Source organism: Mobula birostris, chromosome 18, assembly GCF_030028105.1.
Source record: "Mobula birostris isolate sMobBir1 chromosome 18, sMobBir1.hap1, whole genome shotgun sequence".
NCBI lineage: Eukaryota > Metazoa > Chordata > Chondrichthyes > Myliobatiformes > Myliobatidae > Mobula > Mobula birostris.
Window position 1 is genome coordinate 3,048,176 of NC_092387.1, and position 25,703 is coordinate 3,073,878.

At 48.8% G+C, this 25,703-nt stretch overlaps 1 protein-coding gene across 2 annotated transcripts in view; it reads left to right on the forward strand.

Annotated features, from left to right (window-relative positions):
* Nucleotides 1–21,293: 21,293 nt before the first annotated feature.
* LOC140211779 (threonine--tRNA ligase 1, cytoplasmic-like) overlaps nt 21,294–25,703 on the forward strand; it is a 90,191-nt gene continuing 85,781 nt past the window's right edge. Inside the window, exon 1 of one of the 2 annotated variants that reach the window (XM_072281922.1) lies at nt 21,294–21,538. In XM_072281922.1, the coding sequence (XP_072138023.1) occupies nt 21,302–21,538 (237 nt within the window). In that variant the 5' untranslated portion in view covers nt 21,294–21,301. The remainder of the gene's footprint in view (nt 21,539–25,703) is intronic. The other variant, XM_072281924.1, reaches the window with a different exon arrangement.

Sequence of the window (25,703 nt, forward strand, 5' to 3'; positions counted from 1 at the left end):
CCAGACCCCGAGCACTCATCGTGTTCCAGACCCTGAGCACTCAGCGCATTCCAGACACAGAGCACTCAGAGCGTTTCAGACACCAAGCACTCAGTGAGTTCCAGACACCGAGCACTCAGTGTGTTCCAGACACCGAGCACTCAGTGAGTTCCAGACACCGAGCACTCTGCGTGTTCCAGACTCCGAGCACTGAGCGTGTTCCAAACACCGAGCACTCAGCGCATTAGAGAGACCGAGCACTCATCACATTCCAGACCCCGAGCACTCAGCACATTCCAGAGACGGAGCACTCAGAGAGTTCCAGACACCGAACACTCAGCACATTCCAGAGACGGAGCACTCAGAGAGTTCCAGACACCGAACACTCAGCGCATTCCAGACACTGAGCACTCAGCGCATTCCAGACACTGAGCACTCTGTCAGTTCCAGACACCGAGCTCTCAGTCTGTTCGAGACATCGAGCTCTCAGCGTATTCCAGACACCTAGCACTCATCGTGCTCCAGACACCTTGCACTCAACGTGTTCCAGACACCGAGCACTGAGAGTGTTCCAGACACCGAGCACTCAGTATGTTCCAGACACCGAGCACACAGTGTGTTCCAGACACCGAGCACTCAGCGTGTTCTGGAAACCGAACACTCAGCGTGTTTCAGGCACCGATCACTCAGTGTATTCCAGACACCGAGCATCAGTGTGTTCCTGGTACCGACCACTCAGTGTGTTCCAGACACCAAGCACTCAGTCTTTTCCATACACCGAGCACTCAGTCTGTTCCATACACCGACCACTCAGCGTGTTCCAGACACCGAGCACTCAGTGTGTTCCAGTCACCGAGCACTCAGTATGTTCCAGACACCGAGCACTCAGTGCGTTTAAGGCATTGAGCAATCAGTGTGTTCCGGGATCCGAGAAATCAGTGTGTTTCGCGCACCGACCACGCAGTGTGTTCCAGACACCGAGCACACAGTCTGTTCCAGACACCGAGCACTCCGTCTGTTCCAGACACCGAGCACTCCATCTGTTCGAGACACCGAGCACTCAGTGTGTTCCGGGAACTGAGCACTCAGTACGTTCTAGACACCGAGCACTCAGCACGTTCCAGACACCGAGCACTCAGTCTGTTTGTGGCACCGAGCACTCAGTGTGTTCCAGATACTGAGCACTCAGTGTGTTCCAGACACCGAGCACTCAGTGTGTTCTCACTACTGACCACTCAGTGTGTTCCAGACACCGAGCACTGAGCGCATTCGAGACCCCGAGCACCCATCGCGTTCCAGACCCTGAGCACTCAGCGCATTCCAGACACAGAGCACTCAGAGCGTTTCAGACACTGAGCACTCAGTGAGTTCCAGACACCGAGCACTCAGGGTGTTCCAGACACCGAGCACTCAGCGTGCTCCTGACACTGAGCACTCAGCGTGTTCCAGACACCGAGCACGCAGTCTGTTCCATACACCAACCACTCAGTGTGTTCCAGACACCGAAAACTCAGCCTGTTCAAGGCAGCGAGCACTCAGCGTATTCCAGACACCTAGCACTCAGCGTGTTCCAGACACCGAGCACGCAGTGTGTTCCAGACACCGAGCACTCAGTGTGTTCCGGACACCGAGCACTCAGTGTGTTCCGGACACCGAGCACTCAGTGTGTTCCTGGAACCGAGCACTCAGTGTGTTTCAGACACCGAGCACTCAGTGTGTTCCAGACACCGAGCACTGAGCGCGTTCCAGACACTGAGTACTCTGCGCATTTCAAACACCGAGCTCTCAGCGGGTTTCAGACATCGAGCACTCATCACGTTCCAAACCCAGAGCACTCAGCGCGTTGCAGACACGTAGCACTCAGAGCGTTCCAGACACCGAATACTAAGCGTATTCCAGACACAGAGCACTCAGCACGTTCCAGACACCGAGCACACAGTGTGTTCCAGACACCAAGCACTCAGCGTGTTCTGGAAACCGAACACTCAGCGTGTTTCAGGCACCGATCACTCAGTGTATTCCAGACACTGAGCATCAGTGTGTTCCTGGTACCGACCACTCAATGTGTTCCAGACACCGAGCACTCAGTCTTTTCCATACACCGAGCACTCAGTCTGTTCCATACACCGACCACTCAGCGTGTTCCAGACACCGAGCACTCAGTGTGTTCCAGACACCGAGCACTCAATATGTTCCAGACACCGAGCACTCAGTATGTTCCAGACACCGAGCACTCAGTGCGTTTAAGGCATTGAGCAATCAGTGTGTTCCGGGATCCGAGAACACAGTGTGTTTCACGCACCGACCACGCAGTGTGTTCCAGACACCGAGCACACAGTCTGTTCCAGACACCGAGCACTCTGTCTGTTCCAGACACCGAGCACTCCATCTGTTCGAGACACCGAGCACTCAGTGTGTTCCGGGAACTGAACACTCAGCACGTTCCAGACACCGAGCACTCAGCACGTTCCAGACACCTAGCACTAAGTCTGTTTGTGGCACCGAGCACTCAGTGTGTTCCAGATACTGAGCACTCAGTGTGTTCTCAGTACCGACCACTCAGTGTGTTCCAGACACCGAGCACTGAGCGCATTCGAGACCCCGAGCACTCATCGCGTTCCAGACCCGGAGCACTCAGCGCGTTCCAGACGCAGAGCACTCAGCGCTTTCCAGACCCAGAGCACTCAGCGCGTTTCAGACACCGAGCACTCAGCGCGTTCCAGACACCGAGCACTCAGCGCGTTCCAGACACCGAGCACTCAGCACATTCCAGACACCGAACACTCAGCGCGTTCCAGACACCAACCACTCAGTGTGTTCCAGACACCGACCATTCAGTATGTTCCAGACACCGACCACTCAGGGCGTTTCAGACACCGAGCACTCAGCGCATTTCAGACACCGAGCACTCATCGCGTTCCAGACCCTGAGCACTCAGCGCATTCCAGACACAGAGCACTCAGAGCGTTTCAGACACTGAGCACTCAGTGAGTTCCAGACACCGAGCACTCAGTGTGTTCCAGACACCGAGCACTCAGTGTATTCCTGGAACCTAGCACTCAGTGTGTTTCAGAGACCGAGCACTCAGTGTGTTCCAGACACCGAGCACTCAGCGTGCTCCTGACACTGAGCACTCAGCGTGTTCCAGACACCGAACACTCAGCCTGTTCAAGGCAGCGAGCACTCAGCGTATTCCAGACACCTAGCACTCAGCGTGTTCCAGACACCGAGCACGCAGTGTGTTCCGGACACCGAGCACTCAGTGTGTTCCGGACACCGAGCACTCAGTGTGTTTCAGACACCGAGCACTCAGTGTGTTCCAGATACCGAGCACTCAGTGTGTTCCAGACACCGAGCACTCAGTGTGTTCTCAGTACCGACCACTCAGTGTGTTCCAGACACCGAGCACTGAGCGCATTCGAGACCCCGAGCACTCATCGCGTTCCAGACCTGGAGCACTCAGCGCGTTCCAGACACAGAGCACTCAGCGCTTTCCAGACACCGAGCACCCAGCGCGTTCCAGACACAGAGCACTCAGCGCTTTCCAGACACCGAGCACCCAGCGCGTTCCAGACACTGAGCACTCAGTGAGTTCCAAACACCAAGCACTCTGTGTGTTCCAGACTCCGAGCACTGAGCGCGTTCCAGACACCGAGTACTCCGTCTGTTCCAGACACCGAGCACTCAGTGTGTTCCAGATACTGAGCACTCAGTGTGTTCCAGACACCGAGCACTCAGTGTGTTCCAGACACCGAACACTCAGCGTATTCCAGACACCGAGCACTCAGCGCGTTCCAGACACTGAGCACTCAGTCTTTTCGAGACATCAAGCACTCAGCATATTCCAGACAACGAGCAATCAGTGCATTCTGGGAACCGAGAAATCAGAGTGTTTCGTGCACCCACCACACAGTGTGGTCTAGACACCGAGAACTCAGTGTGTTCCTGGAACTGAGAACTCAGCATGTTTCAGACACCGAGAACTCAGTCACTTCCAGACACCAAGTATTCAGCGTGTTCCAGACACTGAGCACTCAGTGTGTTCCAGACACTGAGCACTCAGCGTGTTCCAAACACCGAGCACTCAGCGTGCTCCTGACACTGAGCACTCAGCGTGTTCCAGACACCGAGGACACAGTCTGTTCCATACACCGACCACTCAGTGTGTTCCAGACACCGAACACTCAGCCTGTTCAAGGCAGAGAGCACTCAGCGTATTCCAGACACCTAGTACTCAGCGTGTTCCAGACACCGAACACTCAGTGTGTTCCAGACACTGAGCACTCAGCGTGTTCCAGACACCGAGCACTCAGCGTGCTCCTGACACTGAGCACTCAGCGTGTTCCAGACACCGAGGACACAGTCTGTTCCATACACCGAGCACTCAGCGTATTCCAGACACCGAGCACTCAGCGTATTCCAGACACCGAGCACTCAGCCTGCTCCTGACACTGAGCACTCAGCGTGTTCCAGATACCGAGCACTGAGCATGTTCCCGACACCGAGCACTCAGTATGTTTCAGACACCGAGCACTCCGTCTGTTCCAGACACCGAGCACTCAGTCTGTTTGCGGCACCGAGCACTCAGTGTGTTCCAGATACTGAGCACTCAGTGTGTTCCAGACACCGAGCACTCAGTGTGTTCTCAGTACCGACCACTCAGTGTGTTCCAGACACCGAGCACTGAGCGCATTCGAGACCCCGAGCACTCATCGCGTTCCAGACCCGGAGCACTCAGCGCGTTCCAGACGCAGAGCACTCAGCGCTTTCCAGACCCAGAGCACTCAGCGCGTTTCAGACACCGAGCACTCAGCGCGTTCCAGACACCAAGCACTCAGCGCGTTCCAGACACCGAGCACTCAGCACATTCCAGACACCGAACACTCAGCGCGTTCCAGACACCAACCACTCAGTGTGTTCCAGACACCGACCATTCAGTATGTTCCAGACACCGAGCACTCAGTGTGTTCCAGACACCGAGCACTCAGTGTGTTCCAGACACCAAGCACTCAGTGCGTTCCAGGCACCGAGCAATCAGTGTCTTCCGGGAACCGAGAACTCAGTGTGTTTCGCGCACCGACCACTCAGTGTGTTCCAGACACCGAGCACTCAGTGTGTTCCAGACACCGAGCACTCAGTGTGTTCCAGACACCGAACACTCAGCGTGCTCAAGGCAGCGAGCACTCAGCGTATTCCAGGCAGCTAGCACTCAGCGTGTTCCAGACACTGAACACTCAGTGTGTTCCAGACACCGAGCACTCAGTGTGTTCCAGACACCGAGCACTCAGCGTGTTCAAGGCAGCGAGCACTCAGCGTATTCCAGACACCTAGCACTCAGCGTGTTCCAGACACCGAGCACTCAGTGTGTTCCAGACACCGAGCACTCAGTGTGTTCCAGACACCAAGCACTCAGTGCGTTCCAGGCACCGAGCAATCAGTGTCTTCCGGGAACCGAGAACTCAGTGTGTTTCGCGCACCGACCACGCAGTGTGTTCCAGACACCGAGCACTGAGCGCGTTCCAGACACCGAGCACTCAGCGCGTTTCAGACACCGAGCACTCAGCGTGTTCCAGACACCGAGCACTCAGCGCGTTTCAGACACCGAGCACTCAGTGTGTTCCAGACACCGAGCCTCAGTGTGTTCCTGGTACCGACCACTCAGTGTGTTCTAGACACCGAGCACTCAGTCTTTTCCAGACACCGAGCACTGAGCGCGTTCCAGACACCGAGTACTCAGCGCGTTTCAAACACCGAGCTCTCAGCGGGTTTCAGACACCGAGCACTCATCACGTTCCAAACCCAGAGCACTCAGCGCGTTCCAGACACGTAGCACTCAGAGCGTTCCAGACACCGAACACTCAGCGTATTCCAGACACCGAGCACTCAGCGCGTTCCAGACACCGAGCACTCAGTCTGCTCGAGACATCAAGCACTCAGCGTATTCCAGACAACGAGCAATCAGTGCGTTTTGGGAACCGAGAACTCAGTGTGTTTCGCGCACCGACCACTCAGTGTGTTCCAGACACCGAGCACTCAGTGTGTTCCAGACACCGAGCACTCAGTGTGTTCCAGACACCGAGCACTCAGTGTGTTCCAGACACCGAGCACTCAGTGTGTTCCAGACACCGACCACTCAGTGAGTTCCAGACACCGAGCACTCAGTGCGTTCCAGACACCGAGCACTCAGTGCGTTCCAGACACCGAGCACTCAGTGCGTTCCAGACACCGAGCACTCAGTGCGTTCCAGGCACCGAGCACTCAGTGCGTTCCAGGCACCGAGCACTCAGTGCGTTCCAGGCACCGAGCACTCAGTGCGTTCCAGGCACCGAGCAATCAGTGTCTTCCAGGAACCGAGAACTCAGTGTGTTTCGCGCACCGACCACGCAGTGTGTTCCAGACACCGAGCACTGAGCGTGTTTCAGACACCGAGCACTCAGTGTGTTCCAGACACCAAGCACTCAGCGGGTTCCAGGCACTGAGCAATCAGTGTGTTCCGGGAACCGAGAACTCAGTGTGTTTCGTGCACTGACCACGCAGGGTGTTCCAGACACCGAGCACTGAGCGTGTTCCAGACACCGAGCACTCAGAGCGTTTCAGACACCGAGCACTCAGTGTGTTCCAGACACCGAGCACTCTGTCAGTTCCAGACACCAAGCACTCAGCACGTTCCAGACACCGAGCACTCAGCACGATCCAGACACCGAACACTCAGTGTGTTCCAGACACCAAGCACTCAGTATGTTCCAGACACCGAGCACTCAGTGTGTTCCAGACACCGAGCACTCATCACGTTCCAGGCACAGAGCACTCATCACGTTCCAGACACAGAGCACTCAGCGCATTCCAGACACCGAGCACTCAGCGCATTCCAGACACCGAACACTCAGCGCGTTCCAGACACCGAGCACTCAGTGTGTTCCAGACACCGAGCACTCTGTCAGTTCCAGACACCAAGCACTCAGCACGTTCCAGACACCGAGCACTCAGCACGATCCAGACACTGAACACTCAGTGTGTTCCAGACACCGAGCACTCAGTATGTTCCAGACACTGAGCACTCAGTATGTTCCAGACACCGAGCACTCAGTGTGTTCCAGACACCAAGCACTCAGTGCGTTCCAGGCACCGAGCAATCAGTGTCTTCCAGGAACCGAGAACTCAGTGTGTTTCGCGCACCGACCACGCAGTGTGTTCCAGACACCGACCACTCCGTGTGTTCCAGACACCGACCACTCAGTATGTTCCAGACACCGAGCACTGAGCGCGTTCCAGACACCGAGCACTGAGTGCGTTCCAGACACCGAGCACTCAGCGCGTTTCAGACACCGAGCACTCAGCGCGTTTCAGACACCGAGCACTCAGGGTGTTCCAGACACCGAGCACTCAGCGCGTTCCAGGCACTGAGCAATCAGTGCGTTCCGGGAACCGAGAACTCAGTGCGTTCCGCGCACTGACCACGCAGTGCGTTCCAGACACCGAGCACTGAGCGCGTTCCAGACACCGAGCACTCAGCGCATTCCAGACACAGAGCACTCAGCGCGTTCCAGACACCGAGCACTCAGCGCATTTCAGACACCGAGCACTCATCGCGTTCCAGACCCCGAGCACTCATCGCGTTCCAGGCACAGAGCACTCAGCGCGTTCCAGACACAGAGCACTCAGCGCATTCCAGACACCGAGCACTCAGCGCATTCCAGACACCGAACACTCAGCGCGTTCCAGACACCGACCACTCAGCGCGTTCCAGACACCGACCACTCAGTATGTTCCAGACACCGAGCACTCAGTGTGTTCCAGACACCGACCACTCAGTATGTTCCAGACACCGAGCACTCAGTGTGTTCCAGACACCGAGCACTCAGTGTGTTCCAGACACCGAGCACTCAGTGCGTTCCAGGCACCGAGCACTCAGTGCATTCCAGGCACCGAGCAATCAGTGTCTTCCAGGAACCGAGAACTCAGTGTGTTTCGCGTACCGACCACGCAGTGTGTTCCAGACACCGAGCACTGAGCGCATTCCAGACACCGAGCACTCAGCGCGTTTCAGACACCAAGCACTCAGCTTGTTCCAGACACCGAGCACTCAGCGCGTTTCAGACACCGAGCACTCATCGCGTTCCAGACCCCGAGCACTCATCGCGTTCCAGACCCCGAGCACTCATCGCGTTCCAGACCCCGAGCACTCAGTGCGTTTCAGACACAGAGCACTCAGAGCGTTTCAGACACTGAGCACTCAGTGTGTTCCAGACACCGAGCACTCAGCGCATTCCAGGCACTGAGCAATCAGTGTGTTCCGGGAACCGAGAACTCAGTGTGTTCCGCGCACTGACCACGCAGTGTGTTCCAGACACCGAGCACTGAGCGCGTTCCAGACACCGAGCACTCAGCGCGTTCCAGACACAGAGCACTCAGCGCGTTCCAGACACAGAGCACTCAGCGCGTTCCAGACACAGAGCACTCAGCACGTTCCAGACACCGAGCACTCAGCACGTTCCAGACACCGAGCACTCATCGCGTTCCAGACCCCGAGCACTCATCGCGTTCCAGACCCTGAGCACTCAGCGCGTTCCAGACACAGAGCACTCAGAGCGTTTCAGACACCGAGCACTCAGTGTGTTCCAGACACCAAGCACTCAGCGGGTTCCAGGCACTGAGCAATCAGTGTGTTCCGGGAACCGAGAACTCAGTGTGTTTCGTGCACTGACCACGCAGGGTGTTCCAGACACCGAGCACTGAGCGTGTTTCAGACACCGAGCACTCAGTGTGTTCCAGACACCGAGCACTCTGTCAGTTCCAGATACCAAGCACTCAGCACGTTCCAGACACCGAGCACTCAGCACGTTCCAGACACCGAGCACTCAGCACGATCCAGACACCGAACACTCAGCACGATCCAGACACCGAACACTCAGCGCGTTGCAGACACCGAGCACTCAGTTTGTTCAAGACATCGAGCACTCAGCGTGTTCCAGACAACGACCAATCAGTGCATTCCGGGAACCGAGAACTCAGAGTGTTTCGCGCACCGACCATGCAGTGTGTTCCAGACACCGAGCACTCAGTGCGTTCCAGACACCGAGCACTCAGCATGTTCCAGAACCGAGCACTCAGCGTGTTCCAGAACCAAGCACTCAGCGTGTTCCAGAACCGAGCACTCAGCGTGTTCCAGAACCGAGCACTCAGCGTGTTTCAGGCACTGAGGACTCAGCGTGATCCAGGTACCCAGCACGCCGTGTGTTCCAGGCACACAGCACTCAGCGTGTTGCAGAACCGAGTATTCAGCATGTTCCAGAACCGAGCACTCAGCGTGTTTCAGGCACTGAGGACTCAGCGTGATCCAGGTGCCCAGCACGCAGTGTGTTCCAGGCACAGAGCACTCAGCGTGTTCCAGAACCGAGCACTCAGCGTGTTTCAGGCACTGAGGACTCAGTGTGATCCAGGTACCCAGCACGCTGTGTGTTCCAGGCACAGAGCACTCAGCGTGTTGCAGCCAACGAACACGCAGCGTGCTCCAGACATCTGCTTAACAGGGCTTCAGTTGAGTACTAAAAACTCCATATTAACAAATTACGTTGGTTTCAAACTGAGAAGGACAATGTTCCACTGAATCTCCGCCCCAAACTTGCTGTTCCTCAGGACTTACCAAATGGGCTTCTCCTTCCTCTTCTTCTTCTATTTCCGGCAGTTTAGACGCATTTTGGCGTATTGCTGCCCTCCACAGGATGTATAATTAATTACAGAATTTCATGAAACTCAAATCCTCGAATATAAACTAGTTGCACGTATAAACTGAATAATAAACTCTTCAATCAGAATGTGGTTTTCTTGGTGGCCAAACAAGGATTTAATAGAAAAACAAAATACATTTAAGTCTGAAACGTCGACTGTGCCTCTTCCTAGAGATGCTGCCTGGCCTGCTGCGTTCACCAGCGACTTTGATGTGTGTTACATTTAAGTCAGACAGCCTCTGAACAATATACTTCTTTCAATCTGATATCAATTACAACTCAACAAAACATGCTGAACTGTCTCTGGACTACCACAGTCACATAATCCAGAAGGATGTTTTCTTATTATCTTTAAATAATAGTTTATCCCACAATGTCCCAACCTGAGTATTGTTAATTTCACCATATCTCTACGATTTAAAAAGTAACAGTCTGAGACCTTTTTAACTAGTGGGTGACTAGAAAAGATATGCCTTCCCTCGCGCAGTCATGCCCCGTTTAAACTAGATTTGCAGGGGGATGGGAACCAGAGAGTTAGAGCAGACAGTGAGGTGGAGGAGGATAAAGGTCATGAGAGAACTGCAAGTATAGTGCATGGAGTAAAGCCAGATCTGACATATAGAGAGGCTTTGAGGAAAGAGAAGCAGAATAAACAGTGTAAAGGTGGTAAGGTAGAAGGGCTATGGTGCGTGTACTTCAATGCAAGAAGCATCAGGAACAAAGGTGATGAACTGAGAGCTTGGATACATACATGGAATTATGATGTAGTGGCCATTACAGAGACTTGGCTGGCACCAGGGCAGGAATGGATTCTCAATATTCCTGGATTTCAGTGCTTTAAAAGGGATGGGGGTAGGAAGGGGGAGGAGGGATAGCATTACTGGTCAGGGATACTATTACATCTACAGAAAGGGTGGGTAATGTAGCAGGATCCTATTTTGAGTCAGTATGGGTAGAAGTAAAGAACAGGAAGGGAGCAGTTACTCTATTGGGAGTATTCTATAGGCCCCCTGGTAGCAGCAGAGATACCGAGGGGTAGATTGGGAGGCAGATTTTGGAAAGGTGCAAAAATAACACGGTTATTATCATGGGTGACTTTAACTTCCCTAATATTGATTGGAATCTGATTAGTTCCAATGGTTTAGACGCGGCAGAGTTTGTTAAGTGCGTCCAGGACAGATTCCAGTCACAGTATGTTGACAGGCCGACTAGGGGGAATGCCATACTAGATCTAGTACTAGGTAATGAACTGGGTCAGGTCACAGATCTCTCAGTGGGTGAGTATCTGGGGGACAGTGACCACCACTCCTTGGCCTTTAACATTATCATGGAAAAGGACAGAATCAGAGAGGACAGGAACATTTTTAATTGTAGAAGGGCAAATTATGAGGCTATAAGGCTAGAACTTGCGGGTGTGAATTGGGATGATGTTTTTGCAGGGAAATGTACTATGGATATGTGGTCGATATTCAGGGATCTCTTACAGGATGTTAGGGATGAATTTGTCCCTGTGAGGAAGATAAAGAATGGTAGGGTGAAGGAACCATGGGTGACAAGTGAGGTGGAGAATCCGGTCAGATGGAAGAAGGCAGCATACAGGAGGTTTGGGAAGCAAGGATCAGACGGGTCTATTGAGGAACATAGGGAAGCAAGAAAGGAGCTTAAAAAGTGGCCGAGGAGAACAAGAAGCGGGCATGAGAAGGCCTTGGCAAGTAGGGTAAAGGAAAACCTCAAGGCATTCTTCAGTTATCTGAAGACAGGAGTGAAGGTAGGACTGATTAGAGATAAAGGTGGGAAGATATGCCTGGATGCTGTGGAAGTGAGCGAGGTCCTCAATGAATACTTCTCTTCGGTATTCACCAATGAGAGGGAACTTGATGATGGTGAGGACAATATGAGTGAGGTTAATGTTCTGGAGCATGTTGATATTAAGGGAGAGGAGGTGTTGGAGTTGTTAAAATACATTAGGACGGATAAGTCCCCAGGGCCTGACGGAATATTCCCCAGGCTGCTCCACGAGGCAAGGGAAGAGATTGCTGAGCCTCTGGCTAGGACCTTTATGTCCTCCTTGTCCACAGGAATGGTACTGGAGGATTGGAGGGAGGCGAATGTTGTTCCCTTGTTCAAAAAAGGTAGTAGGGATAGTCCGGGTAATTATAGACCAGTGAGCCTTACGTCTGTGGTGGGAAAGCTGTTGGAAAAGATTCTTAGAGACAGGATCCTTGGGCATTTAGAGAATCATGGTCTGATCAGGGACAGTCAGAATGGCTCTGTGAAGGGCAGATCATGTCTAACAAGCCGGATAGAGTTCTTTAAGGAGGTGACCAGGCATATCGATGAGGGTAATGCAGTGGATGTGATCTACATGGATTTTAGTAAGGCATTTGACAAGGTTCCACAGGGTAGGCTTATTCAGAAAGTCAGAAGGCATGGGATCCAGGGAAGTCTGGCCAGGTGGATTCAGAATCGGCTTGCCTACACAAAGCAGAGGGTCGTGGTGGAGGGAGTACATTTGGATTGGAGCGTTGTGACTAGTGGTGGCCCACAAGGATCAGTTCTGGGACCTCTACTTTTCGTGATTTTTATTAACGAACTGGACATGGGGGTAGAAAGGTGGGTTGGCAATCTTTCAGATGACACAAAGGTTGGTGGTGTTGTGGATAGTGTAGAGGATTGTCGAAGATTGCAGGGAGACATTGATTGGATGCAGAAGTGGGCTGAGAAGTGGCAGATGGAGTTCAACCCGGAGAAGTGTGAGGTGGTACACATTGGAAGGACAAACTCCAAGGCAGAGTACAAAGTAAATGGCAGGATAGCTGGTAGTGTGGAGGAGCAGAGGGATCTGGGGGTACATGTCCACAGATCCCTGGAAGTTGCCTCACAGGTAGATAGGGCAGTTAAGAAAGCTTATGGGGTGTTAGCTTTCATAAATTGAGGGATAGAGTTTAAGAGTCACGAGGTAATGAATCAGCTCTATAAAACTCTGGTTAGGCCACACTTGGAGTACTGTGTCCAGTTCTGGTCACCTCACTATAGGAAGGATGTGGAAGCATTGGAGAGGGTACAGAGGAGATTTACCAGGATGCTGCCTGGCTTAGAGAGTATGCATTATGATCAGAGATTACGGGAGCTAGGGCTTTACTCTTTGGAGAGAAGGAGGATGAGAGGAGACATGATAGGGGTATACAAGATATTAAGAGGAACAGATAGAGTGGACAGCCAGCGCCTCTTCCCCAGAGCACCACTGCTCAGTACAAGAGGACATGGCTTTAAGGTAAGGAGTGGGAAGTCCAAGGGGGATATTAGAGGAAGGTTTTTTTACTCAGAGAGTGGTTGGTGCGTGGAATGTACTGCCTGAGTCAGTGGTGGAGGCAGGTACACTAGTGAAATTTAAGGGACTACTGGACAGGTATATGGAGGAATTTAAGGTGGGGGGTTATATGGGAGGCAGAGTTTAAGGGTCAGCACAACATTGTGGGCCGAAGGGCCTGTACTGTGCTGTATTATTCTATGTCCTATGTTCTAATTCATTTTTCCAATCCTCCTGCCACTTCTTCTCTATACCTTTTTTTAAACCTACTTCTCAATTCTGCTCTGCCTAGGGGTCTAATTTCTACTTGCCTGCTCTGTAAGGAAAATTTTGCAATGCCATCTGCAATTTCATTTCCCTCCACCCCAGCATACCGAAGTATCCATGTAAATCTGACTTCTATCTTCCCTACTCTAAACAAAACTGAGAGAATCTCAATAACTATGTCAGGACAAGCTTTTGATTTATTCCCTTTTATAGCCTCTAAGGCAGCAGCAGAATCCGAACAGATGATAACCCTGCATGGTCGAGAGTCTTCTATCCACCATAAGGCCCAGAGGATTGCTAATAGTTCTGTTGCAAAGACAGAAACACCATCTGAAACCCATTGACCAATCTTAACTCCAACTTCAGACACACACATCCCAAATCCTGCCTTACTGTTCTCTGGGTCCACTGAGCCATCAGTAAAAATCTTCAGGTAAGATCCGCATTTATTATTTAAATATTCATTTGTGATCAACGCTGAGGAAATTACTCTGCTTCCTTGAAGCTGAAAAAGGAGGAATAGGTCTACTTCTGGTTCTGGCAAAAGCCAAAAAGGAATGGGTGGCAAGCAAATTTGGTTGGCTATGTCTTCCTCAATCAGTTTCAATTTCACAGCCCAGCTATTAACCAAATCTAAAAATGGATATCTTTTAATTTTACTTTGGCGCTCCGACTTCCCCTGAAAAAGACATTTTTTTGGACAGCTGTGATTGAAGCCATTTAGTTTTGCCCAATACTGAAGGCCCAACTGAACTTGTCTTATATGTAGAGGCACTTCTCCCATCTCCACACATAACCCAGGCACTGATGTTGTTATAAAAGCTCCACAACAGAGTCTAAGTGCTTTGGACTGCACAGTGTCTAGTTTTCCAAGCACTGCCGTAGCAGCAGAATCATAAGCAATACAACCATAATCTATAACTGATCTAATCATAGCTAGATATATTAAGTACTTAGTTTCCTGCCCTGCTCCCCAATCACATCCAGCAATACTTCTCATAACATTTAAAACTTTCTCACACTTTTCAATGTCTTATCTATATGAACCCTCCAAGTAAGTCTTTCATCAAACCACACACCTAAATACTTGAATACCTTGACTTTTTCTAGTGGAGAATCATATAGACACAATTCGCAATCAGGAATCTTTCTTCTAAAGCCAAAAATCATGTATTTGTACTTAGAAGCAGAAATCCTGAAACCCCATTTATTAGCCTAGTTTTCAACTGATCTTAAAGCCTTTTGTACCTGTTTTAATATATACTTGACGTTCCTTTTTTCCAGATTGCACCATTGTCTGCAAACAAAGATTTGCCAAATCCTGTCCCTATTTGATCAAAAATATCTTTTATCATGACATTAAAAAGAACTGGACTAATGACACTTCCTTGAGGGGTACCATTACCTATTTTAACTGACTTGGAGCTTGTTCTGCCTATTCTTACTTGAATTGTCCTTTCCTTAAGAAAATCTTTGATCCAATTAAACATTCTACCCCTAATTCCTGCATCATAGAGCTTAATTAAAAAACCATCCTTCCATAGTGAGTCATATGCTCTTTCAATATCTAGAAATACACTCACCATTACCTCTCTATTTTGGAACGCTTTTTTAATATCATGATCTAAAAGGGCAACAGATTCCATTGTTGATCTTCCAGTTCTAAAACCACTTTGATAGGCAGCAAAATGCCCCTTATATTCTAAAAAATAAACAAGTCCGTTGGTGACCATTCATTCCATAGTTTTACAAAGCACTGATGTTAAAGCTATAGGCAGATACGAACTAGGACTAGACGCGTCTTTACCTGGCTTTAAAACTGGAATTACCACCGCATGCTTCCATGCTGGTAATTTTCCTTCTTTCCACGCTGAAGTAAACAAAGCTAGCATTTCTATTAATATAGAGTCATCTAAATGCTTAAGCAATTCATAACACAGTCCACCCCGACCAGGAGAAGTGTTCAAACCTGATTGGTCAGCTTCCTGCAATTCCTGAAGGGAGAAAAACAAATTTATGGAGCTATTATCATCCAAGAACTCCTGTCCAATTTCCAACTTTCCTTTAACATAATTTCCTGGCTCTCCAGAACTGTGTAACGCTTGGAACACCTCTACAAACGTATCAGCCTTTCCCTTATTGGTTACAGCTTCAATATCTCCTTCCGGTAAAGCTGGGATAGATGGCTTTCTATATATCGCTGACATTCTGTGAATGATTGTCCATAGCTGCTTTATAGGGTTCCACAAAATCTTCTCCAACTATTCCTCTTTGCATTTTTAATTACTCTCCTTGCTACTGCTCTTTCCTTTTTATACTCCATAACATTATCTAACACTGGGTACTTTCTTAATTTCCTATAAACTCTATTTCTGTTTCTTACTGCTATATCACAATTTTTATTCCACCACAGAACTAATGCTTGAGGCTTAGGAACATTCCGTAGCTGACTAGCCAACTGGGCAACTTTATGAATTATAGAACAGAGGGACTCATTCCAATCCTCTATGGAGCCCTTGTTATCAATCTCTTCTATTATATCCATAGCTTTCTCCTGGTACTCATCTCAATGGGCCAAAGAAATATTATACCTAGCAGCCCTCTCCTCAACTTCTACTATCAAATTTCTACTAAGTCTACATAATATAGGATAGCAATCACTTCCAAGGGTGTATCTGTCCATAACATCACATTCCCCAACCCTGGCTAAGTTTGAGGAAGTGATTGCTAAATCTAAGTGACTACAACTATTCTTTACAATATTAAATCTTGTAGGCCTTCCGTCGTTTAGAAGTACCATGTTGTATTTATCTAGAAACTCCTCTACTACCGCTCCATTACTATCTTTACTTTCACTACCCATATAGGATTATGGGCATTGAAATCTCCAACCCAGATTACTGGGGATCTTACCTTATTCATAATTTCATCCAAATCTGATAACATCATATTACATGGATTATAAAAGTTAATCAAAGTTGTTTGACCACTAGAGCTCCAAACCTCCACAGCCACAATTTCAAGGTTAGCTTTAAAATCAAGACTTCTAAACCGAAGTCCTGTTTTTATGAAAGTTGCACACCTTCCACCAGATTTATTCATTCTGTCAGCTCACAAACTATCATATCTAGGGATCACAAAATCTAAATGAGGCTTTAACCATGTCTCTTGTATACAGATCAAATCAGGCTTATCTTTAAAAGTCCCATCAAATCTTTTTAATTCTTGACCATTTGCAATTAAACTTCTTGCATTCCATTGTAATATTAAAGACATCCAAATACTAATTATCGGCCTCTTCATCCACATAAAGCTCCTCCATAAATCTCTGACCCCGACAACTGGGAAGAATTCAGTGATTATTTGTCTGTCATATACTCATGTAGTTTTTTCGGTAAAACCTGTTTCATATCCAGGAGTCTCTCTGCAGCTCCAACTACTTTTATCATATCCCACCTCTTGGTTGTAGTTTTAGCCCCGACCAGTACATCAACAACAAATGCCAAAAAAGACTCTTTAATCATCAACAACATGTCTGTAGGAACCATAGTTGGAGAACGCAGAATGTTCCAATCTTTTCTTTACTTATCTTTTGCTCTCTATCAACTTTCTTTGCTGCCTCAGTATATGATATTTTTTGTTGGTTAGTAACAACTATGCTTTGCCTTGATAAAATACTCACATCCTCGATCGCCACTGCATGATCTCCTCCACAGTTACTGCATTTAGGTGCCGCTGCCTTACATGCTTTAATATCATGATCCTCTCCACATTTCACACATCTTCTTTTACCTCGACATGAACCAGCAACGTGTCCAAATCTCTGGCAATTATAACAGCGCAAGGGAGGTCTAATATATTCTCTAACTTGATTAGACATGCTCCCAAGATAGACTCTACAAAAACCAGTAGGACAGGAGAATCCCAATCACCTCCTTCTCTCAATTTTAATCGTTCGGCTTCAATCACTCGACCACTTTTAACATTGTCCAAAATTTCCTTTTCGGTCATGCCAGAGCAAATACCATACACTAGCCCCCTAACTCCCTTCCTTTCTTTTGGAGTAATACACTCCACTTTCACAACCAATTTTCCCACTGTTTTAGCACTGCTATATTGGTCAACATCTTTGCAATAAATTTTCAGCAATCCATTAGACAAAATGTTGGCCTGGAATCCTTTACCTATTTGGTTCTCTAATGCTGCTGCCACTTTCAAGGCATTAAGGACTCTAAATCCTCCTTCCCCTTCCTTCTGACCTTTAATTTCATACAGAACTATAATTTCCTCCAAGTCACCCATTCTCCTCAATTTGTTGTCCCCCATTACATCGGGTCTTTCACTTGATGCACCCCTTTTTTGGCTACCCTTACATCTGGAGTATTCCACAGTCTCCCACCCTCCTCCTCCAATCTTAACCCCGCTCCCCACTTTGCGGCCATAGGCTACAAACTAACCCTTTCCAAACTACTGGGCTGAATAAAGGGGAAGAAAATAAATTAATAAAATACGTAAAATTAAATAAACAGGCCAACCAAAAGCCAAGGGAAACCACCACTGATTCCTCCTGTCTCTCACCCCAAGCTGTCCAGGATGTTTACACAACACACATAAAAGTTGCTGGTGAACACAGCAGGCCAGGCAGCATCTCTAGGAAGAGCAATAGTTGATGTTTCTTTATTGCTAACTGCCGACGGGACATCAACCGTCTCGACTTCACCACACCTTGTTCCTATGCCAACCTCACTCCTTCTGAACGCTCTGCTCTCCACTCCCTCAGCACTAATCCTAACCTTACTATAAAACCTGCCAATAAAGGGGGTGCTGTTGTAGTCTGGTGTACTGACCTCTACCTTGTCGAGGCACAGCGACAACTCGCGGATACCTCCTCTTATTTACCCCTTGATCGTGACCCCACTAAGGAGCACCAGGCCATTGTCTCCCACACCACCACTGACTTTATCCGCTCAGAGGATCTCCCATCCACTGCTACCAGCCTTATAGTTCCCACACCCCACACTTCCCATTTCTACCTCCTACCCAAGATCCACAAACCTGCCTGTCCTGGCAGACCTATTGTCTCAGCTTGCTCCTGCCCCACCGAACTCATTTCTGCATACCTTGACATGGTTTTATCCCCCCTTGTTCAATCCCTTCCTACCTATGTTCGTTATACTTCTCACGCTCTGAAACTTTTCGATGATTTTAAGTTCCCTGGCCCCCACTGCTTTATTTTCACCATGGATGTCCAGTCCCTATATACTTCCATCCACCATCAGGAAGGTCTCAAAGCTCTCCGCTTCTTTTTGGATTCCAGACCTAACCAGTTCCCCTCTATCACCACTCTGCGCCGTCTAGTGGAATTAGTCCTTACTCTTAATAATTTCTCCTTTGGCTCCTCCCACTTCCTCCAAACTAAAGATGTAGCCATGGGCACCCGTATGGGTCCCAGCTACGCCTGCCTTTTTGTTGGCTTTGTGGAACAATCTATGTTCCAAACCTATTCTGGTATCTGTCCCCCACATTTCCTTCGCTACATCGACGACCGCAATGGTGCTGCTTCCTGCACGCATGCTGAGCTTGTTGACTTCATTAACTTTGCCTCCAACTTTCACCCTGCCCTCAAGTTTACCTGGTCCATTTCCGACACCTCCCTCCCCTTTCTAGAATTTTCTGTCTCTGTCTCTGGAGACAGCTTATCCACTGATGTCTACAATAAGCCTACTGACTCTCACAGCTATCTAGACTATTCCTCTTCTCACCCTGTCGCTTGCAAAAATGCTATCCCCTTCTCGCAATTCCTCCTTCTCCGCCGCATCTGCTCTCAGGATGAGGCTTTCATTCCAGGGCAAAGGCGATGTCCTCCCTTTTTAAAGAAAGGGGCTTCCTTTCCTCCACCATCAACTCTGCTCTTAAACGCATCTCCCCCATTTCACGTACACCTGCTCTCACTCCATCCTCCCACCACCCCACTAGGATTAGGGTTCCCCTTGTCCTCACTTACCACCCCATCAGCCTCCGGGTCCAACATATAATTCTCTGTAACTTCCGCCACCTCCAATGGGATCCTACCACTAAGCACATCTTTCCCTCCCCGCCTCCCACTTTCTGCGGGGATCGCTCCCTATGCGACTCCCTTGTCAATTCGTTCCCCCTCCATCCCTCCCCACCGATCTCCCTCCTGGTACATATGCTTGTAAGCGGAACAAGTGCTACACATGCCCTTACACTTCCTCCCTCACTACCGTTCAGGGCCCCAAACAGTCCTTCCAGGTGAGGCGACACTTCACCTGTGAGTCGGCTGGGGTGATATACTACGTGCGGTGCTCCCGATGTGGCCTTCTATTGTTACGTACCCCGCAACTGGGTTGCCAAACCAGCAGAAATGGATCACTCAGTTGGAGTCTGGATTACTAGAACTAAGAAAGTTTTATTAAAGAAACAAGCAACACAGTACTCTAATCAAAAAGGATAATAAATGCAACAGTTCAGCAATGATAAACACACATGTACACAGAATTAAGATAACAGGATCAATCAAGCTCTATCGTTGTCTAGGGGTAAATGACCAGCTTCAAAGTGACACAAAGTCCAGTTCAATTTAGTTCAGTTCGCAGTAATCGTTGCCATGGCGATGGACAGTGGGGGGAGGAAGGAGAGAGAGCAAAACGAATGAATATTCAAAACAGCTTCCACACACAGACCTTCGCAGTCAGCTTTCGGGCGAGTCCTTTTGTGATGTCATCTGAGGTCACCGACCGTGACCCCTCCATTTCCAGATACGACCGTTTCTCTGCGCTGAACCTGGCACCCAGGCAAGGGTGGATACACACCAGGTTCCCGCCGATCGCGCCTTTCCACCCTGTGAGTTTATGGCTTGATCCCGCGATCAGCCGTCCAAAAGCTTCCCACCGACTTGTGAGAGGCGCACCGCTTCCAGGGTCTCGTTACCTCGGGTGTCGTGTGTGTCCTGCCTTAGCGAACCTGTCCCTTTTTATCCCCCTGCTGGGGTATCGCCTGTCCATCACTTCAAACAGTTCAGGGTTCAAAGGGGGAGCCGCTCTAGACAGCTCTCTCTCCCGTCCCTTCATTACACACTCCAAATGCTGCTCCATTGTTTTCCTTATCTCTCTCTCTCCGGAAGACAGGTGGCAGACCAACTGCTGATCACACAGGACAGCTAACATCTATGTGTATTCTTGTCACACTATATATTGGCGAGACCCAACGCAGACTGGGAAATCGTTTCGGTGAACACCTACGCTCTGTCCGCCAGAGAAAGCAGGATCTCCCAGTGGCCACACATTTTAATTCCACGTCCCATTCTCATTCTGATATGTCTATCCACGGCCTCCTCTACTGTAAAGATGAAGCCACACTCAGGTTGGAGGAACAACACCTTATATTCCATCTGGGTAGCCTCCAACCTGATGGCATGAACATTGACTTCTCAAACTTCCGCTAATGCCCCACCTCCCCCCCGTACCCCATCTGTTATTTATTTATATACACACATTCTTTCTCCCCTCACCTTTTTGTCCCTCTGTCCCTCTGACTATACCCCTTGCCCATCCTCTGGGCTTCCGCCCCCTCCCCCTTGTCTTTCTCCCTGGGCCTCCTGTCCCATGATCCTCTCATATCCTTTTGCCAATCACCTGTCCAGCTCTTGGCTCCATCCCTCCCCCTCCTGTCTTCTCCTATCATTTTCGATCTCCCCCTCCCACTTTCAAATCTCTTACTAGCTCTTCCTTCAGTTAGTCCTGACGAAGGGTCTCGGCCCGAAACGTCGACTGTACCTCTTCCTGGAGATGCTGCCTGGCCTGCTGCGTTCACCAGCAACTTTGATGTGTGTTGCTTGAATTTCCAGCATCTGCAGAATTCCTGTTGTTTCCGTTACCCGGGGCAACGGGATCCGGGGCCGGCATTGCTCAGTACGCTTGCGCATGCGCCGGCAATCCTTGATACGCTTGCGCAGAACAGACACCCCCCTCGCTGCGGGGACACGGGGGTGGAGCGGATGGCGGCGGCGGTGATCGAACGGCTGTTGGCGAGGCAGGAGGCTGAGGTTCACCGGCTTAGCCAGGTGATGGAGTGGCTCCGAAGTGGAGATGAGGAACTGGTGGTCAGCCCGGACCTGCGGAGCCTCAGAGAGGAGAACGAGAGGCTGAAGTACCGGCGACTACACCTGCAGCGGAGCTTGCGGGCGGAGCTGGCGAGATGCCAGGCCCCACTCAGCACCGGGCGTGAACCCCAGGTAGGACGGCTGGGCTGCACCCGTGAGACGGGGCGGCAGTCCCAAAGAGCCCCGGGTCAACTAGGCATTTTTTCCCAGCCCTGTACTGGCGCAATACTCCCTGAACGCATCAGTCTCTCCAACGTATGTATATGTAAAACAACCGGAATATTCCATATATTCATATGGTAAACATTCTCTAATCATCTGTTTTTAACAAACTTACATCACTCTGTAAGTAGGGAGACCTATAGTCTACACAATAGTCCCAGAGTGAAGATAGCTACCGTGTTGTCCAGTTCGCCAGTGTCATTCAATGGAGGAAGTCTGTCATCTTTATCTGCTGTCGCCTCTCAGTTGTCTCAGAGCTGTGACATTAATACAGAAGAAGGATAAAGCCAGATAGCATTTGGCGTTAATAAAAACACTGAATTGTAAAGTAAATTACCAGTGCACTAATTTTTGTAAAGTCCTTTTCGCAGACACCAAGATGTCTAAGTTGGGAGCTCTACCCCCTGTTGTAATTGAAGAACAGCCACTAATAGTTTCACTTATAGAATCACATCTTGGAAGTCCTGTGCTGGTCCCTGATATTGTTATCATTGAGTTTGTTTGTTCCCATTGGCAGGACCCACTGCAGTTTGTAGCACGGTGCTGTACAAGTGGGACTTCAGCATTCTTGGAAGTCCTCAGTCAAAGCTCCTGATCTTATGAAGTCTTGGCTTGAGACCAAATGATCAAGGGAAGTGATGCCTGGCCTACCTTGCCTGATAAATCAACCATGTTGACTAACATCACTGAATGTAGCAAGTACTTCTGTGATCTTCTGTAGCAGTACATCTGTGCTGTGGAGTTGGCATTCATCACCTCATGTGGCTGCAGAGCATTACCTCTGATGTGGCTGGCTGAGGATGCAGCTGCCAATCTTGCTCAGTGGCAGAGAGTGAATGAATCAACATCAGTGATAAACCTTTATCAATGTATCTCTTTCTAACATGCTTGTACAGTTCAGCTTTCACATGAAGGACACAATAATGTGCTGAGAGAGAATGACTCATCAGATCTGGCAGCCCAAAGCTGGACATATGTGAGATACTGGACCATTAGCAACGTCCAAAAAGAATCCAACAAAAGTTTTCATGGGTCTGTACTGGCCAAATCATTATGTTTCTGTAGCTATCAATTCTGGTTCAAAGAGGAAAGCAGACAGCCAAACTGAAAGTTGCGCCATGCATACTTAGAAATGAAATTCTGACCTGTCAAAACTGCTGCATTATCACAAAGTGAAGGAATGGAGTGTAGTTAAGAGAGCTATACAATTACACAACCAAAAGATCAGATTAAAGCTCTGCAATCCTGTGTTGGTAGTTTTCAGTTGTGTTGGAAAACTGAGTGGACTATGGGAGTTAAGTGGTCATGGTCTTCTGTCCACAACTCTGAGCAGGTTTAGCATGTGACGGCTGAAGCAGTTACACCCACGTTCAGACAGAAGCACCAAGAGAATGATTCATCTTGACCTCCTCCTGAGTTTCCCTCAACACCAAAGCCATATTAACAATAGTTCAACAGTCATCTGCTTCCTGCATAAATCATAGAGGTAGAAACAGTAACTTAACATTGTTCTAGTTTACTATTCAATAAGTACACAGCAGATTTTCCACCTTTGTGCCATTTTGTTGCATGAATCCCAGGCTTCTGCATTACCTTAATAATCAAAAATCGGTCAATTTTTTTTCTTCATTTACTCCATGACTAAACTTTCACAGCCCTTTTGGATAGAGGATTCCAAAGATGCACCAATTTCTGGGTCAAGAAGCTGTTTTTGTTCTGAGAGGTTGCCCCTTATTTTGAGACCTTGAGTTCAATACTTTTCAACCATCAGCCTGTCATCACACTTGAAATTTCTTTGAAACTCCAAGAAATCTGAAGTGTGGGGTCAGTGTTGTGAACAATTGGTGCATTTGACATTGCTAAATCTCTCAAACCACACTGCTGACCCTTGACTGCACTCCCTCAATCACAGGTATATTATTCCTTGGGTAGGGAAGATGAGACTTATACACAATATTAAAGACATGGTCTTATCAGCACCCTATATAGACATCTGAACCCTTGCATCAGTCAGTGAGCTGTGAGTCACCATTGACTAGAAACTGAACTGGATAAGAACATAAATAGGAGCAGGAGTAGGCCATCCCGCCCATTGAACGTGCCCCGCCATTCAATAAGATCATGGCTGATCTGTCCGTAAACTCAGCTCCATCTACCTGCCTTTCCCCCATAACCCTTAATTCCCCTAATATGTAAAAATCTATCTAACTGTATCTTAGATATATTTAGTGAAGAAGCCTCAACTGCTTCCCTGGGCAGAGAATACCACAGATTCACCACTCTCTGGGAAAAACAGTTTCTCCTCAGCTCTGTCCTAAATCTTCTCCCCTGAATCTTGAGGCAATGTACCCTAGTTCTAGTCTCACCTACCAATGGAAACAACTTTCCTACTTCTATCTTATCTAGCCCCTTCAAAATTTTGTATGTTTCTATAAGATCCCCTCTCATTCTTCTGAATTCCAGAGAGTATGGTCCCAGTCAACTCAATCTCGCCTCATAAATTAACCCCTTCATCTCTGGAATCAACCTGGTGAACCTCCTCTGCACTGCCTTTAAAGCCAGTATATCCTTCCTCAAGTATGAAGACCAGAAATGCGCACAGTACTCCAGGTGCGGTCCCACCAGTACCCTGCATAGTTGCAGCATGACCTCCCTGCTCTTGAATTCAATCCCTCTCGCAATGAAGGCCAACATTCCGTTTGCCTTCTTAATAACCTGTTGTACCTGCAAGCCAACTTTTTGCGATTCATGCACGAGCACTCCCAAGTCCCTCTGCACAACAGCATGCTGCAATCTTTCACCATTTAAATAATAATCTGCTCTTCTATTATTCCTTCAAAGTGGATGATTTCGCATTTACCAACATTGTATTCCATCCGCCAGATCTTGGCCCACTCACTTAACCTATCTATATCCCTCTGCAGACTTTCCACATCCTCTGTATAATTTGCTTTTCCACTCAGTTTAGTGTCATCAGCAAATTTTGCGACACTACACTCAGTCCCCTCTTCCAAATCATCAATGTAAATGGTAAACAGCTGTGGGCCCAGCACCAACCCCTGCGGCACCCCACTCGCCACTGATTGCCAACTGGAGAAACACCCATTTATACCAACTCTCTGCCTACTATTGGTTAACCAATCCACTATCCATGCCAATACACTTCCTCCGACTTAATGCATCCATATCTTATAAATAAGTCTCTTGTGCGGCACCTTATCAAATGCCTTCTAGAAATCCAGGTATACGACATCCACCTGTTCCCCTCTATCCACTGCACTCATTATGCCCTCAAAGAACTCCAGTAAGTTTGTCAAACAGGACCTGCCCTTTCTGAATCCATACTGTGTCTGTCTAATGGAACCACTCCTTTCTAAATGTTTCGCTATTTCTTCCTTAATGACAGCTTCAGGCATTTTCCTGACTACAGATGTTAAGCTAACTGGCCTCTAGTTGCCCGTCTTTTGCCTACATCCTTTTTTAAAAAGTGGTGTGACATTTGCTGTCTTCCATTCTGCCAGGACCTGCCCAGAGTCGAGAGAGTTTTGGTAAATGATTACCAACGTGTTAACTATAACCTCCGCCAATTCCTTCGGTACCCTGGGATGCATCCCATCAAGACGGGCGACTTGTCTACCTTCAGGCCCTCTTGTTTGCTCATCACTATCTCCTTAGTGACAGTGATTTTATCGAGGTCCTCACCTCCCATTTTGGCCATGACATCATTCTTTGGCATATTAGGCGTGTCCTCCACCGTGAAGACCGACACACAATAGTCGTTCAATGCCTCAGCTATTTCCTTATCACCCAATATCAATTTCCCCTTCTCGTCTTCCAAGGGACCTACATTGACTTTAGTCACCCTCTTCTGCTGAAGAGATAAATACATAACACATAAATACTATTGCTTCAGGAATAGATCGGTGGCTGGGTATCCTCTTGCAAGCAGCTTATTCTGACACTTAAATAGCAAGGGTCAGGAGCATGGTGTAATACACTGCACGTGACTAGTACAGATACTGCAGCCCTTCAAAGCACTATCCAGGATATAGCAGCCTGCTTGGTTCAAACGTCG